A 20,044-nucleotide genomic window follows, 5' to 3' on the forward strand; every position below is an offset into this window, starting at 1 on the left:
GAAGTTTGCAAACAAGCCACCAAGGAGACAAAGTTCCCTCATCTGCCACCACAGCATCAATACAGGGATACTACAGGAAATCATGAACAGGATTCAGTAGCCACACATAGGACACAAACCTCTGGAAAACAGTCCTACCAAAGCTGCACTCAGCGAAAGCCACAGCCCTCGCAAACCAAAGCAAAAAAATCACTGAGAGGGTTCTTTTGTTCATCACAAAGTTTCTCTTCTCAACAGCCTCCTACCCTCAAAATATGACATCGTCTCTAATTTGCCCTTTCTAGACATCTCGGTTGGAGGAAGGCTTCGTTTTTTTGCTGCTGAATGGGACAAGATTTGCCACAATACCTAGACTCAACGAGTGGTTTCAGAGGGATTCTGCATCACTTTTCACACTCCTGCTCCGCTGTCCAGAGTCCCAACATTCACAAATATCCCTTCAGGTCCACTCAAGGCCACCACCTTACAGCAGTGAGTAAACAACCTTCTCAAGAAACGGGTGGTAGAACTTTATTTGAAACACATTCTCTCCAGGGTTTTATACCAGACTTTCCTTGGTTCCAAAGGCAAAAGGTATTCGGCATCTGGTCATCAATCCTCAGTACCATCAGTCACTTAATTCATACTAATTGGTTCTCAATGGAACCACCATAGCGCATTGTAAATGACATTCAGGAGGGACTGTGCCATCAGTGTGGACTTAAAATATGCTTATCTCCATGGCCCTATTAACCAGGAAGATTCCTGCGACTCGCCGACAATGACATGGTATATAAATTCATGGCACTCCCAGTTGGACTCAACATCAGCCCCTTGGTATTCACTTGTCACATGAATCAAGTCATGGAACACGTCAACCATTTCTACAGTGGCAACATCAAGTTACCTGGACGATATCCTACAAAAACATCAGGTGAGTTCTGTTTTACATCACGAAATGATAACCCTTGTCACACTGCTTACCAACCTGTACTTAATTGTCAACAAAGACAAATCTGACCTAGTACCTTCCCAAACAGCACGTGAATTCCTTTGTCTCCTGGGATTACTCAATGCGGCAGTGGACCTCCTCATCCTCTGTCTTCTTTTTATCCATTGCAAATGCTTCTTCTGTCTCAAGTTTTCCCACTGGACCAACCTCTCACCATCGGCTCACAACTGAGGCACCATCTGCAACCTTGGGGCAACCTACCTTGGCACATGGCGGGTATACCTCAACAAGTACCACCAGCTAAGATTACAATCTGTACCAGTCCCAGTATGGGGGGCTGCGGAGCCCACCTACTACCATCCTTACATAAAGCCAGTGGTACATGGTCTCCCCAGAAATGCCTTCTGCACATCAATCTTCTGGAGATGAGGGCCATTATGAAAGCCTTTCGCTGTTGGCAGGAATGCATAATTGGCAAAGGAGTCCAAATTCTATATGAAAACTCTACTGCTGTGACTTACCTCAAATGACAAGGAATCAAGTCTCCAGACCTTTGTGTCATGGTGTGGGACTTTCTATAGTGATGTTGTTGGCAACAAATCCAGATGTTTGCCATATCCTGGATACTTCAATGTACTGGCCGTCTCTTTGTCATGGAACAGTCAACTAATACAGACGGAATGGTCTCTCCGTCACTTGGTTTTCACTCAGATCTGTACCCTATGGGACCGACCATTGGTAGACCTATTTGCAACAAGACGGAATGCCAAACTCCCAACCTTTGTCTCTCCTGTCCTGGACCCAAAAGCATGGGCAGTTGATGCCCTCTCATAAGATTGGACCAGCCAACAAATATGCCCACACTCCAACACATGTTTCCAAAAGTGATACAGAAAGCAAGGGAATCATCTTGTCATCTCATCCTCATTGCATCACTCTGATGGGAGAAGTCATGGATCAGTGACCTCATCAATCTTTCATTGGAAATCACACAGAAAATTTGGGTTTTCCCATATCTACTCGGAAAAGCGTAAGAAGGCAAATGGCACATTTTCAGCCAGTGGTGCATAAAGGTACATATGTCTCTCCAGGCATTTATACTGCATATAGCTACTTTCATCTTCTGGCACTTCGAAGATAGAAAGTTAGTACCAGGTATGATCAAAGGTTACTGTTCCATGATCCCTAAAACTTTATGTCATCATGGGAGAGAGGGTATCGGACAGAACAAGGACATATCTGATCTACTTGCCAACTTTGAGTATACGTGGCCTAAACATTAAGCCTCTGCTCAAAGTGGAACCTGTCTTTGGTATTGGCTAAACAAGACACCTTTTGAACCAATTGCAAAGGCATCTCTGGTGCATCTTTCCAACAAGACCTGCTTCCTCATGGCATTAGTGATGGCAGGCAGAATTAGCGAAATCTCCGCAGACCTGAATTACATGCAGTTCTGACAAGACAGGTCAGTCTTACTTATGACAGTGTACTCTTTCATTGCCAAGAACCGTCACCCTGTCAAGGGTGACCAGACTTTTGTCATGAAACCTCTGTCTCATCTGGACACATCAACTGAAGACCACCTACAAGACCCAGTCAGGTCTTTGTAGTGGTACATTAATAGAACAGAGCTGTTGCATCAAGGGAGATCATGCCCCTTTCTACCTCTCCTGGGTAAATGTATGTACCTTCCTCCACCTGTTACGTATTCTCCTAAGGGGGCAGGGTCCAGTTTTTATGTACAAATTTAATGCCGCAATCAGCGACCTAGTATAAAAAAATCATAAAAATTCAAATACACAAGTGAGGTCAAAAAGGTCCATATTTTTAGATACCTATATTAAAACAAAGCATAAGAATAGTATTCACTTGACCAGAGAAGTCAATGGCAGTTCACAGCAGAAGAGGTTTATGCACCCCAACCCCTATTTTATACCTTTATTTTTCACATCCAAATGCCATTTTTGACAGCATGTGGTGCTCACAGTGCAAATGCAAGCCCTTTCCCTGGATGAAAATTTTGAAAAATATTGTCTACTAAATAGTTTGATGCAATTCAGAATAGTTGTCATCCAAGCCGTTTTTGAGATACTCTAGTTGCCTTGAACCCACGTGTCTACTGCTATGGGAGGCTAGTTCTTCTTCCTAGCCAACTATTGGTATTTCACTATCAACATACTGCAGAGCAACTATGGAAGGTGTACATGCCTGACATCAATTTCAAGAACAACACAAGCCCAAAACACCTAGTTCACAAATATACCCATATCTATAAATACTAAACAATAATAGCTGAAAAAGTCACACCATAGCCTTAAGTTAAGAAATTTGCCAGGGGCCAATTTACAAAACTGGACCCTGCCACGTAAGGTATTATGATTGGGAAATGTATTTGAAGAAGAAACCAATTTTTCCTAGTATATCTTTCTTCAAGAATACTTATACAGTCATAATACACATACACCTTCCCAGCCTCTCAGCAGTTCCATCCATTGGTAGCATACCTTCTGCTCCAGTAGTAACTTGTATATTATTACGCTTTGCTACCAAGTATTATACTTAAGGGGAGATCACTCTTCCTGACTGATGCATTGGTTGGCAGACAACATTTAGCTCCCTTTAGCTATTTAAAAGTAGTATCTGAGAGGGCTGGATTTGCAAGCTACTAGTAGTTCTCCTAAGGTATTACAATTACAAGTATTCTAGAAGAAACATATTTTACTTGGAAAAATTGGTTTTTAAAAATAGTACAGAAGATGTTTTGCTGAATCCTGCATTCAGCGAGTGTATCCTTTGGTGTTTGATACAACATTAACTGATGTCAAACGCTGTATGTGATGCATGAATTGTTAATATATTCCTCTTTCAAATTCTTCTCAGCATGGCAGTTGCTCTATAAAGATATAATGACCTGCAATTATAAAAAAATAATATACAGGACAACTTTTGTGGGATGTGAATTCTCACTCTTCCAATGTGGATTTACATGCACTTATGTTATGATAATTTCATTAGTTGTTGTTGTCTATAAGATCTGAACTTACAGAGAAGTGAGATACCCACATAATAAACAAATGTGTCAGATACTTTTAGGTGGGTATACAACTTATAACATTAAATGCATATTGACACTTAGCTATACTACGTTATTTACATGGCTTGTGTAGATGTTAAGCCTTATTGATAGCTTTATACAGATCAGCTGGTGTGGAATTAAGATTTCCATCTCTACCACAATAGACTCCCATACAGCTTCCCACAGCTGTGCTTATTTCATCACTTGGGATAGTTCATAACATCTGAGTTCACATAGAACTGGGATTCCCACAAATTTCTTGACGGTAAACACATGCGTAGTTAGATTTGGGTCTAAATTCCTACCATGTAGTCTATTCTTATCATGTAGTCTATTCCTACCATGTAGTCTGTTCATATCATGTAGTCTATTCCTACCATGTAGTCTATTCTTATCATGTAGTCTATTTTTATCATGTAGTCTATTCCTACCATGTAGTCTATTCTTATCATTTAGTCTGTTCTTATCATGCAGTCTATTCCTACCATGTAGTCTATTCTTATTCATGTAGTCTATTCCTACCATGTAGTCTATTCCTACCATGTAGACTATTCCTATCATGTAGTCTATTCTTATCATATAGTCTATTCTTATCATGTAGTCTATTCCTACCATGTAGTTTATTCTTATCATGTAGTCTATTTTTATCATATAGTCTATTACTACCATGTAGTCCAATCCTACCATGTAGTCTATCTTCAGTCCTCCTATAGTACATGTAGATTACATCTTCGTTTCAAAATCATAGGTTCATAACATGGTATAATTATTGTTTCCATGGTTTATCTTATCGAAGCAAATTTAATTAAATTAGATAACATTTTCATGATGTCAGAAATCAGAAATGTAAGAGTGATTGATTGGCAGATTTGGGGAAAAAAATGTTATGCTTAAAGAGTACTTTCAAACTGTATAGAAAATTTTAGTCACTATTCCTGGTTTTAAAATAGAGGATTTAGTTTTGTTTAAGAAAATAGAGAATTAATATTTGTTTTGAAAAATAGATAAGTTAGATATGTCTTTGAAAGACAAAAAGTTTCTGATCATCCTGCCTTGTATTTTCTCAAAGGTTACAATTGTAAAGCTTCTAATGAGCAAATCTTATAAATTCTGAATGAAGTACAACATGTATTTAGTGAATGAAATTGTGGTTCTTGAAAGGAGTGAATCTTTTGAGGGATTTTATTCATTGTTAATCAACCTTTAAGGATAACCATCTAATAAATCACCTTTTCAGACAAAGAAGTGAATTAGAGCAATCACTAATTGATACACCAAAAATGTTAAAATCGGTGATTGAAACTTTTGACATGTGAAATCTCACTTTAGGGATTGTTTTTGTTGACTGCATGTTAGTATCAGTAGAGACACATAGTTACTTTTCTGTCAGCATCATTATCAACAGATTGCTTAGGTTTTGGTTAAAGGTTTTAATGTGCATATATTTCCTGCACCCAATGAATTTTTACCCAAAAAAATTGCTTATATTTCTTAAATCCCCTCATGGATTTTCTTAATTTGGGAAGGAATCACTATGAAACTAAGACAGTTTATTCTGTGACATGCCTCTTTGATCTTGGGACGTCACTGTCATAAAAAATTGTTACAGTTTTGATTAAAGAGGTTTTAATTTGTTTATATTTCCTTGATGGATTTTCTTGATTCTTCAGAGGAATCAGTATGAAGAAAAGACATTTTTTTCGACATGCTTGCTCATTCTATATATTTTATGGCAGTACTTTGTGGGCTTGGCATGCAGGTCTTCCTTTTCTTAATGTACATGTAGTAATAGGATACCTTATATACTGGCTTATACGTAGAGTCCAATTGCAAACAAAAAAGATCCTGAACTTCCTTCGCATGATGTGTCAGTAAATCAGGCCTGTTTTGCTTTTTCTACTGATCATTCCAAACAAATCGCATAGACCCATATCTGCCTGAACACAATGCAGTAACAGATCTGGGTATGTGCAGTTTGGAATATGGTATATTCCATCTGTTGAGTAATGTTGGAGAGACTCCACTTTCTCAGTTATTCTATCTTGCTGACTAACATTTTAAGCAAAATATTTTCAAGTAAATTGATAATGTTGACTTAAGTAGATTAAGTGGTAAAGTTGGTCACTTGGGGACTAATACATCAATATCATATTATTAGCCTTAGTGTTTTCATGATGGACCTGGGGCCCCGAGTGGCCAAGTGGTCTAAAGTGCTCTCTGTTACGGATCACTGCCATCACCTCTGTCTGCGTGGGATCGAGTCTCGGATTCGGCCGATGGGGGTATGTGAGAAAGTTTGCCAGTAACTTCTCAGGGGTTGGTGGTTCTTTCCAGGGATTTCCTGGGTTCTTCCTCCACCATTAATACTGGCTGCCATGTATAGCCTATCGTGTGCTGAAAAATGGTGTTAAACCCTACAACAACAACAACATGATGGACCTAAATGGTATCACAGGAACACCATTGTGGACAGTATAAAATATGGAAATTGTGAATGGAAGTGATGGATTAAGTTCCATAATTCCAAAACTGATCAAACTTTCACATCTCTATGATGTTTTTAATTATAAATGTCTTAGCATTATTTTAGTCCATTAGAGAATTGCTTTTAATAAATTCGTCCAATAAGATTTCATGCTGAGTGTATGTAATCCTGCCACCCATGGTCAGAGCTGAATGATGGGTCACATGATATATAGTGTATGAAAGGGCTAATAGTTCATTTAAATTGTTGATATGTGGAGAAAGTTTGAAATCTGCATGAAATGGAATTGTACTCTTATGTGAGTTCTCTTAATCTTCAACCCCTACAAGAAAGACTAAAGATGTTTTATACATTACTTGGCTGTTTTTTTAAAACTCCCATTGTGGACAATGCACTATGTCTGGACATAAACCATCTGCCCCTCAGTAAATATGTTCATTTGCAGAACATAACTTCAAAAACTATTCAGGAAACATGGTATGCATATTAGACTAGTGGTTGAGATGTATGTTTTGTCATTGATGTTCCTATGATATTACTTTTCAAACTATATTTTTACCTATTACTTAAATGAATTGTTTCTGTTACAGGTGTATTACCTACCTTTTCCTGCAGTCTACAACCAGTGTGTTCTGCCAACAATCTTTGCCACCTTTCCTCTGATCAGAAATGTCCTCATCAGAGAAAAGATAACCATTGTGCATGGGCATTCAGTGAGTAGTTTATTCAACAAAATTAGAAAAAGTGAACAATATTCTGATAGCAGTCTGTTCAGCTGTGTAATGTCCTTGAAGGAGCCCAACACCATTAGTCAAATGAAACTTGTGTCAATAACAACACTGTGAGTTTAGATTTTGCCAACATTTTTGAAATTGTGATCACTAACCAGTGTGGGGTGGGGTGCAGACCAGGAAGTTTGGGATGGTTTTACATAATTTCAGGTAACTTGCTGTATGCTTTACACATGTGACAAATAACATATAATCAAGTGTCAACACATAATGCAAGGGGATGCAACCTAGGGGTCTTTCCCTATTCCCTGAAACCTAAGACCTGAGTCATAAGTTAAAAATATGGAGATTTCCACCTTATAACCTTATGCATGCTTACTAAGCATGGTAAGGACAAATATATACATACAGTTGCCATTAACTTCTCTGTGATTCCTGCCTTTAAGGATTTGGATTGTAGGTCATTACTTGGAAAGAGCTGTGATTCTTGCCCTACAACTATATTTACACTTACAGTCATGAGATAACAACTCTACCTCATGCTGGTATTAGTCTCCAACTGCATCTCAGGCCTCTGAAAATTAGTTTATGCGTCATAACCTATTGAGATTCTCACTCCTGCAGGCTTATGGATGTGGAATTCTGTTTTAATCCTGCCATCTGATCAGCTCAGGTTTTGGGCAAAGCACTTTACTCCAATGGCTTAGGATGGATCCTAAGTTCAAACTGTTCATGGAGCCAAAATGAGGAAGTGCATGATAATGTTTTGCGAAGACAAAATTCTAGTTTCTGTATTACAAGATACAGACAGTGTCATGATCAAACATAGGATAATAGTATTGTCAGTGTCAAAGGTCTGTCTGGTATCAAAGAACAAATTTATTTACAAAGAAGGGAAAGGAAATACAAGTCTACAATGTTTGACTGTACTCTGTTTTAAGAACATATGCTGCCTGAAGAGAACAGACTGCGCAATTTATTATTCAGAATGTCTCTGTGTTAAATGATTTGGGAGGTCGTGGGATTGATCCCTGGCCAAGTCATTCCACACACTTATAAAAATGGTACTAACAACTGCCTTGCTTTGCGCTCAGCTTTAAGAGGTTAGTGTTAGGACTGGTCAGCCTGGTATCAGGATGATGTGACTGGGTGGGACATCATGCTTCATGTCTGTGGCATAATGTCCCAGTGCTAGACATCACTATAAATTGCCATACTGCAGACATCATTGCCATATGACTGAAAAATTGTTAAAACTATGTGAAAAATCCAAATAACACACACACACTATGGCTTAAATGTGAAGGTCCAACTAATCTTCTATTTTTTGGGGCTGGTTTTTTTACAATACTTTGGACATTTTATTGGCAACATCATGCCAAGAAAATTTGAGGTAAATGCCTTTCCCAGGGACACACCTGACTTTAATTTTGAGTTGTTCTTGTGTATACTCTCCTGTATAAATTTGTTGCTAGTTTTTATAGCTGTTGGTAAAAAATATGTACTCTTATTCTATGTTAGCCATCTTTTGAGGGAGTTCAGATAGTGTTTTGAATTGGTTGGGTATTATGCAGCTGGCTGAGGGCAAGATGGCAAGATTGCAAAGTCTGCCACACTACACTTTATGGAGGAACCGTTCTCATTGAAAAGGTCAACAATATGTTTCATGCATCACATGTCATCGTGTGGCAACCTGTAATGTTGGTATGTAGTAATTGTGCCTGTTAGAATAAGTATAATTCCTCTAGCCAGCTATAGCATCCTTTAGTTGATGGGAAATGCTTACTGTCCAAGAATTTATTCCTTTAGGCTGCCAACTGGAACTCATAAATGTATCATGTGATGTACGGAACATCTATAGCTCACAAACAAGCACTTTGTAGTAATTACAACATTAGTTTTACTTGTTAGTTAAACAAAACATGCTCAGGATGTGATTGGTTGTACACTCCAGGTTAACAGTCATCACTGAGACTGTAGTGCTTCCCAGGGGCCCCAGGTGGCTGAGTGGTAAAAAAGCAATCACCTTTTTGGCTCGGCCACTGTGGATGTGTAAGAAAGCTGCCAGTAGCTTCCCATGGGTGAGTGGTTCTTATCAGGGTTTTCCTGGGTTCCTCCTGCACCACTTATACTGGCTACCAATATAAAACCTGAACTAGGAATTGATGTTAAACCCCGAAATAACAAAAATACAAGTGCTTTATAAGCTATGCACCAATTAACCCACAGAAAATGCATGGTTGCTGTTCTTGGACCAGGTATCCAATTTTCCTTCAGCATTTAGAACCAGTTGTGTTAGATGTATTTAAAAAATAATAATGGTAACTGAAAAAACATCTTTAAACGTCAAAAATTAGAAATTATGAAGTGAGGGTGCCCAGATACTTTTTTGAAACTCAGCTTTAGTAAGCATTTTAAAAAAATCTTTAAAAAAATCTTTGTCATATACTTTTTACACATATTTAGTTTTAAGTGCAGTAATGATCCAGCAAACAGATTGCAGCATTTCTTTTGTAGGCTTTTTCCACTTTGGCTCATGAATCCATGTTCCATGCTCGCACCATGGGTTTGAAAGCTGTCTTCACAGATCATTCCTTATTTGGATTTGCTGATGCCAGTTCCATTTTGACCAACAAGCTCCTCAAGTTCTCCCTGGCTGATTGTAATCATGTCATATGTGTATCACACACCAGGTTTGTAGGGGTCTTTCTTCAGCAGCAAATATTTCCTATGTAATATGAGTAAGAAAAGTGAAAATTTCAAACATGTGAGAAAGTATATACATTCTACCTACCCAACAGCTGGAATCAGATACTTTATAATAAAAAGATTCTTCACGTTATTCATTTATCCTTCATGTGGTGGAAAATTGTAAATGAAAAAACTGATTGTACCAACTTGAACTTGATAAAGAACAAAATGAACAAGATATAATTATTTTAAAAATTTGGTGAAGCACACATTAGTTGAACCATTTGCAAAAGAAACTTATACAGCTAGGAATTTCAAGTAAACTAAGCATAACTTGTTTTATTTATTGGCATTGCCTTGTTTTTGAATGAAACTGGTCATAGTTCATTGGATGTGCAATGTGAACTATAAACTGGTATCTTTAATTATTATGATGCAGTGAGAGACTTAGATTTAAACCAGGTTTTCTGGATTATAAATCATACCGTCATTTAATTGAATGTCCATAACCTTTAATTTTAAGACTGTCACAGTATATTTTCAAATTACTGTATAAACTGACTTATAAGTTGAGTCCATGTGCCAACAGTATATACCTTGATCTGCTATTGCTTAATACTACAGCAGATCAGCATCTGTTCAAGGTTGTTCAAGGTTACTCTTGTAGTACAAGTTACATAGCTCATGTTCTATGTCACTTTTTGCAGCTACAGGTGTCATTTTGGAGAATTTGATCACACATACCTTTAAGTAGCATTTATTTTGCGCCTTGTCCATCCAAATTCCAGTGAAGATTAATGTATAAATTCCTCTGAAAATGCTTACAGCAGATTCATTGATAACATTCTTTGACATTTTTAGGCACAGTCAAGCATGCTGGGTGATCTTGTTTTAACTGTTTTATTTGCATGCTATGTTGTAAGAGGGAATGCACCTGTGGTTGGGAAAAAATTGTGCTACAAACCAAAACAGAGATGCGATAGTGTCATCATTTATAAACAAAAGCCTGGATAAACATTGGCAGGAGAAGAAAACAAATTGGCACACAAGTCCAATAAATTGGAGGCAAATATGTAATTTTGTATATATCTTATGTATGGTATGTCATGTCTTTTATTTCAATTCGTACATGAGACCTATTTTTCCCATACAAATATGTGCTTTCATTCGTGTTAAAAACATGAAACACGAATGTCAATTCAGATTTATTATAGTTAAATTTTACATAATGCTAAATTATCATTTTGAAGAAATGTTATATGTTCATGCTAAGAATAAAACTTATTTTATGTTAATCTTCTGTGCCATTCATAGTTGAAAATCCATACAGGAGATGAAGAATATGCATGCAACTTCTTGTTCACACTATCGTACCTTCATTCCCTCTGCACTACTAATAGTTAAATTCAATATTGACTTTCTTGACTGAGTGTAATGCCAAACTGCCATTGTAAAAGTCCATAGTGATTGATAATTTTCATAATTAAATTTTTAAAATAAAATAATTTTTAAACATACGTGAGTAAATGTACTTACATGACCTCTAGGTTACATCATTTTATAAAAGCTATTTTTCCATTTGAGTTGTAGTTGAATACTATATTTGTATGTACGACAAACGTTTGCAAATGCAACTTTTTTTAGTTATTTATTTTGAAACATGGTAAACATTAATGGCCATCATCTGAAATTGCACATATCAGAAAATCAGTTTGGTATTGCAATTTCTTTTGAAAGTTTTTATCCTTTATTTCTTATAGCTGAATGCTGTGTATAACAGAGTCTTGTGGATTCAACTAACGTTAGAGCTTTTGATGGATTGCTATGTGATCATAATCTGAAGATGTACATGTCAAGAAATCACTGTGTTTCTTTGACTTTTGTATTGTCCTTTTTGACTTAACAGCTGGCTTTAGTTTCTTGCAAATTTTGGGAATCAACTTGTCTCATGGTTTTCAGTGTAACCAAATTGCCATGAAACTTGGGAACTATTCTCGTGGATTTCAATGTAACTAAATACCATGAAACTGCAGAAGTGCTGTGATAATCATCAAAAGATCTTCATGTTAACAAGTCACTGTAATTTTGCCTGAATTATTGCTCTTTTTAACTTTGGAGCTGTATGTAGCGTATTGCAGAATGTTGTGTCATACAGCTTTTGAAGGATGGCTATGATACATTGTATGTATTAAGGTCATCATTTAAAGATTTGCATTTTGAGAAATTAACTATTTTTGTATGAAGTATTGCTTTCTTTGTCTTGCAGCTGAGTATGTTTGACAGAATCTTGTGAACTAGGCTCACAGTTTTCATCGGATTGCCAGGAAACTTTGTTCTTATCCTGGCCATCGTCAGCTTTCCAAATTATACGATAATTCGACAATACTCAGTCTGTTATTAAAGTGTGGACATGTATTTGTTATATCACATGATTTTTATAGAAGGAAGATCACACAAAATTTGAAACATCTTTATGTTGCATAAACAATATCATATATTTTTCTGCCAAAATTATTTTAGCTAAAGGGTTAAGTGATGCTCAGAATTTCAATTTATTTGATTAATGCAGTATTCTTGATAAAAAATATTCAAAATATTTCTCTTTACTTCCTTACAATTTGTATTCTACAAAGTACACATTTTTTGAAATATTACAAAATGTGTTTATATGAACTGAGTAAATGAAACTAAAAGGTAATTTACTTAATGATTTGTTCACTTTACTATTTATGTCTTCAAGGTTAACCTTATGAAAGTAATAATGCTAGTGTGTCATAAATACATGTAAATGTTATTCATTTATCTCCTTTTAACTCAAAATGTGACAAAGTATATACCTATAGGTAGTTGCAGGTTTAGATAGGTCGAAAAATGTATAATATGAGCATTGATTGGCAGATCTGAGTTGTAAAAGAAGGACTGTACTCTTGAAATCTTTCCTGGTGTTGAGGAGGAGGAGGATAGAGGTGGTCTAAAATAGATACATTTTGAGACTTGTCTGTATCATGACTTTTCAGTAAGGAGAACACAGTGTTGAGAGCCAGCATCAAACCTGAGACAGTGTCTGTCATACCTAATGCTGTGGATGCCACGATGTTTGTACCGGATCCTAGTCGCAGAAATCCAGACAAAAGTAATTAAGAACAGTACATTTCCTGTCTTTATCTTTTGCCAGTCACTCAAAAGCAATTTCTTTACTTACCAAGACAAATTAGCAAAGCATTAACTTGTTAAATGCAGTAGGTATATTTCAAGCAAATTCATTTTTGTGTCTAATGTAACTATACATGTATCTGCCATATACATTGCAATACTAGAGTTTAATTGCTACTTCCACAAAACCATCTAGTTATTTATTTATTATATGTAGAAATGAATTACTTAAGGAAAAGGAAAACAATTATGCACAAGTATAATTCTATGTAAAGTTAAAATTAAAAGAAGGATGAAAAATGAAACATTTCAAACTTGCAGAAAAAGAATGCAAGATAGACAAAGGGCAATAACTCCTGCTCATTATCTTTCCTTTTTGCCACCATCCTTTCAATTCATGTCAATATTGATGGGAACTTTAACCATTAAATCAGAAATTTGGATTTATGTTATATATCAGTCATTCGCCTACTGGTGGTATACATTGTTTTTGAAATTTTTATAATATTTTGATGAATTTATCACTTTCTCAGATGTTGCCTATTTAGACCACATGATAAAACATGCCATTGTTGATGCATGTTGTGATTCACAGTTTTATGCACATTGCCTATTATTCACTCACCCAGTTTGGTAATGGGTGTTTTATGACTAATTTACATGCTTCATTGTTAATTTATTATTAATTTATATATTTTTTTGTGGGGTTTTCTTGGTTGTTTCAGTGAAACATGTTGACAAAGTGTAATAAATGCAACAAGTTTTAGGCCAGAGAAGACACATATAAGTACTTGAGACATACCATATTGTCCAAGAGTGTTTGGAATATAGTTTTGCAGAAGTTGATCAAAGGCATGCAAAATGGTAAATGATGGCACCTGTATTGATTCCAGGCACTTTTTTGCCCCTTTATCACTCTCTTATTCCTGCTGGTAATTATTATACAGTGCAGGAAGTTTACCCAACTTTTAGGCAGCCCAGGAGGTATAAGTCCTGCTATTATGTTTGGCATATACTTTGGGTCTGTTAATCTGGGTACACAGAGTTTTAGCAGATCCAACCTGTATTGTCATATTGCTGTCTGGATTGGTCCCTAATTGTCCAGGGGATCTTACTAAAAGATCTGTCTGACCTGCTAGGCTATGGCATATCTCTCGACAATTATGGCGATCTTAATATTAGATCTGCCTATCCAACCATGCTACGTACAGTTACAATTATGGAGATCTTAGTGAAAGATCTGTTTATCTCACCAGGCCTTTAGATTGACCTCTTAAAATACTGAGATCTTAATGATTGATCTCTGTTTCCTACCATGCCAACAACAACATATAGTGCAGGGGTCTCAAACTCAACCATCCTGAGGACTGCATGAGGACATTTTCAATGGCCGAAGAGCTGTACCACCTTTGTTATCTATCATGACACCTTGTGAGACCAATCATTTTGCGGGCCACAGGATATGGCTTGGCGTGCTGCATGCTTGAGACACATATAGTACAATTACGGGGATAAGACAGGGATTTTAGTGAGTGAAGATCAGGGAAATTAATGACTTGTATCTGGAAGAGTGTGATTCAGAGAAGGCTGAAAGCTAAGTGCCTGCAACAATCTCATTGTACTGGTAAAAACACACTCTGAAACATTCCATACTAAACTATTCATTCAGGATAAGAATTCAATAGCTGTACACATATCCACCCCACTTCCTTATAAAGTGGACAGGAGTTTGTCTTGTGACAGATTGAAGCTGGTTTGAAATGTTGTCACCTCATCATCAGTGTTAATTTTGACTTTGATGGCAATTTTCCAACTTGTGGAAAAATTGGGCAATGAGCATGCCTGGGAGGCAATGATCCAAGATGCTCAGGTCATTAACAGGTCGGCTCACCATTCCATGGCAAATGCTCTGGCTGTTTTTGTGACCTGATATGCTCTGATATATTTTTGCATTCCATGTCACCCAAGCCACATTAAGTTTTTGGCATTAAAGATGACGTCCCACCAACTTGCCACCCACCCAGCACAATCTATTAAGAGCAGTCCTCCCCCCAGCTGCCATAGTGGAAGAAGATAGGCAAGCAAAGGAAAAACAGTCTTTAACCTCAACCAGTTTAAGAGGCAACCACCTTAGGTGGAGGGCAAGAAACAAAGTTTCTCCTACTCCAGCCTTATAACTCTTGCCCTACTGAGCCCACTGCCCACAGACAGCTCACTGCTGGATGCCAGACAACCACGGTTCAAAAGTTGTTGGATCAGTGTGTTTTTTTCAGAATGAATGGGGAATCCAAATCTTTTTGGAGGGGCTTCGTTTATCCAAGCTCATCCTCTTTCTCTCTCTTCCCTCCTAATGGATGTACCATCAGATTGGGTGAAGGACTTAACACCATAACAGGATCTGTTGAAGCTGGTTTGACATCACAAAAGCGCAGTATAGAGAAACTTACAGTCTCTAGGGTTTTATTTCAAGGCTTCTCCTTATACAAAAGACCAACAGCAAATTCAGTAGTCATCCATGTTTCGACTCAGTCAATAAATTCCTCCACGTAAATTCAAGATTTAGACAGTGAGATCTGTTTGCCTTTCTATCAGAAGGGACAACTATGTCATCAGTCTCAATCTGACCTGCACATTTTCATGTCCCTGTCCACCTGGTGTCACAAACATTTCCTAATTTTGCTGACATCAAGGTGACAGTATGTACAGATTTCAGTACATATAGTTGGGAATTCACCTTTTGCCAGTCTTCGATATGGTTATTAGTAGTGATAGCCAAGGAACTACCTCTACACATCCTCCTCCTTGAATTTAAGGCGATCATCAATGCCTTTCAGTTCTAGAAGGTTCATCTCTCAGGGCACACTCCTTATTATGTCAGACAACTCTGTAGTGGTGGCCTACCTCTTAAATTACGGGCTCTAAATCAACTAACCTGTGCACTTTGGTTTGGCAGCTTCTGTGTTGGTGGGACCAGCTACATATTATCACACAGAAGAACACTCATGAATCAGTATAAAATTATCCAGGTAATGAAAATTATTTTGAAGGTTTAGCAAATGAATGTAAGATGATTAAAAATAACCAGAGTCTGCATTGAGTGACAGGCTGTCTGAAGTATTACCCTTGCTGGGCTCAGCTTATTTGGGATAAATATGAGTTAAATGGAAACAATGTTCCTTTCAGAGTTTTTTTAAAATTTGTCCTCATAGTGACTGATCCTGACAGTTGGTGTATTTATTTATGTTTCTAATTGAAGATAACCTGCTTAGTTTTTTATGCTTTTTGAATCATAACATTGTTATCCCTCCCCATGTGATAATTGAAGGAAAACTATTATTATGCTGGCATCTGTCTAGATATCTCCATGTTCATATGCCAATGCATCCATCCTGAATCCACTTTGGCATAATAGCACAAAAAGTTAAACTTGGAGCTATCAAACTTGGAGCTATCAAACTTGGGGCTATCAGACTTGAGGCTATCAAACTATCAAACTTGGGGCTAGCAAAGTTTTCACATTTGATCATAGTTGTAAGTAGGTGACCAAGATTTTTAGGATGTGACAGCAATATTACAGTTTTTCACATTTTGTGGAGAAAAAAACAAACTTACACATGATGAAGCAGACACCACTTGAGTTCGATAAACAAAATTTTATACGGCATATTTGTGGTTATATGTAAAGGGCCTAATTATATTTTTAGATTGTAAAAGGAAATTTTAGAATATTTGACATTGAAGTTTTGTTACATTTTTAATAGAAATCTTTCAAGCATACTGAAGCAGAAAGCACTTGAGATAAGCAAAATTTAGTATGCATATTTAATTTTGTTTGTAAATTAGTGATTAGATTCTCATGCCATTACATTAATTTATATTTTAAGATTTGGAATATTTTTTATTTAGTCATTTTGGACAAAAGCTATTGAAGAACAATAAAGCAAAAACCACTTTTGGTACACAAATGAATTTCGATTTACATATTTTGTGTACATATGTAGACGATCCTGTTAGATTTTTACTCAAACTATAACAATTCTTTCATTTTATCTAGATTTTTGTTAAAAATTGTGGACATAAAACATTTTTCTATTACATTCATTTTAGAATTCATTGGACCTAGGCATGTAAACTTTGGTTGTTTGGTTTTTGGTTTGGCGTTTTATGGTACAGCAGGCTAGTGAGAGCCAAAAAATTGAAGTAAAGTGCCTTGCTCAATAATGTGAAATGGTAACTGACCTAGGCTGATCTGATCATAGGATTTTAACCCGTATCCTTTTGGTCACAAGTCTGGTACACTTACAACAGCACCACCATCAGTGACCATGGCACCAACCTCCATTTCCAAAATTTGGATGACATATTCTATTGGTATACAGATAATCTCTTTAAAACATCATGCCAATTGAATGGTTTTTATAAATTTGTCTGACTTCTGGACCTTTTTTGGTGTAAGCATCGAGGGTGAACCCTTCTTAGCACCATTAACATGGGCAAATAATGTTTGTCTGGCATGTTATTTGCCTGTGTAGATGACCTGTATACAGCTTTTTCATTTTAATTTGTTGTCTTTTAAATTAGTTGTGCAAGTTTAATCATATTCAGACTTTTGGACATAAGTCTTCAATATTTTTTGTTCCAGTTACAGTTATTGTTGTCAGTAGACTGGTTTACAGGAAAGGAATGGATCTTCTAGCTGGTATCATTCCAGAACTGTGTGCCAAATTTCCTGAAGTCCAGTTCATCATAGGTAAGTTGCTGATATACATGCCTAAAGTTACTGATATTGACATCTAAAGTAGTTGATATTGATCACTAATGTTAGTAATATTTACCAATAAAGTTATTAATATGGACCCCTAAAGTTATTGATGTTGACACAGAAAGCTATTGATGTCCACACCTATCCATACCTATACATAGCTGCCAACCCTGAAAAATTTGGCGTGAATTTCACGACTTTTTCAGCGATTCACACAGCAAGCCAAAAATTCACGAATTCTCCAATTCTCAATTATTTTAAATCTTAAATAGAATAACCGATTTCCCATTTAGCGCTGTTGTGATATTCGCATTTGCCGAAATGGTCCGGTACTGCTGGTCGTGAAATTAGTAGACCTACAGCCGATTTGTACAGTTGGCCAAGCAGCAAGCAGTTTAGCCTATTTTAATCTATATGTATAAGAGTAGTTTTACAGATGCTTTTGAGAGAAACTGGGACCTAACCGGAATTTTGCTCTGCACATGTGTCACCAACACTGATTTGAGTTATCATTCAGCATCATATGTAAGATCATGAAAATGTCTTCACCACGAAGGAAAAAGAAATGTATTGCTGAAAAAGTGAAGTTTAATTTGGAATATATCAAAATTCAGCCATGTATTCTGCCATTAAACATTGATATTCATCATGCCTTTTGCACACAGTGTGCCACCGCAGAGACAATGTGAGTAAGCACATCGGTTGTAAAAAAACACATAGAAGTTGGGAAAATTAAGAACTTGCTAATTTCAGCTCTGGAATATTTTAAGCCATTGGCAGAAGACCTGCTTTCAGCTCTGGAATATTTTAAGCCATTGGCAGAAGACCTGCAAGCTACCAACGCTGAAACATTTTTTGTGAGTTTTCTTGTTGAACACAATCTACTTTTATCAGCTGGAAACCATGCTAAACATTTGTTCCAACGAATGTTCCTGGACTTGAAAAGCGCTTCCAAATTTTCCTGTGGAAGAACCACAAGTGCTGCAGCTCCTGTGCATTCCTCACAGCAACAGTACAGCGAAAGAGTATTTTATCTAGTGAGGAAAAATAGGACAGACTTTAAGGCCTTCTTAGCTGCAAAAAATTTGTCAGCAATTTTAGTCACCAAGATCAACCAGCAGGCAAGAAGTCTGAACTGTTTAGAAAACAAAATTTATGATCAAGCAGTTGAGGAAGTTCAGGTCTGCCACAGTATCATGTTTTGATAAATAAATATTTCTGCATATATGTAGTGTTTTAGTTTTATATTGTGATCTTTATATAGTGTGGTATTGACAATCAGAGTGGGTGGAATTATTGTCATGGTATTTTTCACTAATTCATGTCAAAATTCACAACTTTTTATCCCTATTTTCACTAATTGTGAGCCTGGAAGGTTGGCAGCTACCTAGCTTTAATCCTTACAGGTAGATACGTTATTTGAGTATCTTCACTATTTGCATTCCTCAGAAGTTCTTGTCACTTGATAATGGCTTTTATTACCTTTGATAATTATAAGAATCATTAAAGCTAACTACATAAATAAAGTGTAGTTCAGCTCAAGTCAAGATGACATCTGTTCTCCAAATTGTAACAAGTGTAGTTCAGCTCAAGTCAAGATGACATCTGTTCTACACATTGTAATAAAGTGTAGTTCAGCTCAAGTCAACATAACATCTGTTCTCCAAATTGTAATAAAGTGTAGTTCAGCTCAAGTCAAGATGACATCTGTTCTCCAAATTGTAACAAAGTGTAGTTCAGCTCAAGTCAAGATGACATCTGTTCTACACATTGTAACAAAGTGTAGTTCAGCTCAAGTCAAGATGACATCTGTTCTACACATTGTAATAAAGTGTAGTTCAGCTCAAGTCAACATAACATCTGTTCTCCAAATTGTAAAAATGATGTTTTAGCTTTAGTAGCTTCTCTTCGGTTATGAAATTGAAAGGGTACCAGACTAAAACTGACCCGCTAAGTGAAATAGTTGGGTCTGATGACCATGGACAGGGTACCAGACTAAAACTGGTTGATCATTTGACAAGCTGTTCATAATGCCAATATTGCATAACAGGATGCCAAAATAACCAGTAAATTTCTTGTTCTTGAAAGGGTATCAGACTAAAACCAGTTGATCATTTGAAAAGTTATTCATAAAGTGCCTGACATGATGGCCCAATAGCCAGTAAATATCTAGTTCTTGATAAAGGGTACTAAAATCAGTAGATCATTTAACAAG

At 36.6% G+C, this 20,044-nt stretch overlaps 1 protein-coding gene across 8 annotated transcripts in view; it reads left to right on the plus strand.

Annotated features, from left to right (window-relative positions):
* The window catches only part of LOC149781962 (phosphatidylinositol N-acetylglucosaminyltransferase subunit A-like), a 52,901-nt gene that overhangs the window by 14,172 nt on the left and 18,685 nt on the right, over positions 1–20,044 (plus strand). For all 8 annotated transcript variants that reach the window (XM_089936144.1, XM_089936148.1, XM_089936146.1 and 5 more), the window contains 4 exons: positions 7,083–7,205; positions 9,741–9,916; positions 12,932–13,047; positions 17,710–17,817. In XM_089936144.1, coding sequence (XP_089792270.1) covers positions 7,083–7,205; positions 9,741–9,916; positions 12,932–13,047; positions 17,710–17,817 — 523 coding nt within the window. The remainder of the gene's footprint in view (positions 1–7,082; positions 7,206–9,740; positions 9,917–12,931; positions 13,048–17,709; positions 17,818–20,044) is intronic.

The sequence above is a fragment of the Sinohyriopsis cumingii genome, chromosome 15 (genome assembly GCF_028554795.1).
Source record: "Sinohyriopsis cumingii isolate HCF-2022 chromosome 15, ASM2855479v2, whole genome shotgun sequence".
Classification (NCBI taxonomy): domain Eukaryota; kingdom Metazoa; phylum Mollusca; class Bivalvia; order Unionida; family Unionidae; genus Sinohyriopsis; species Sinohyriopsis cumingii.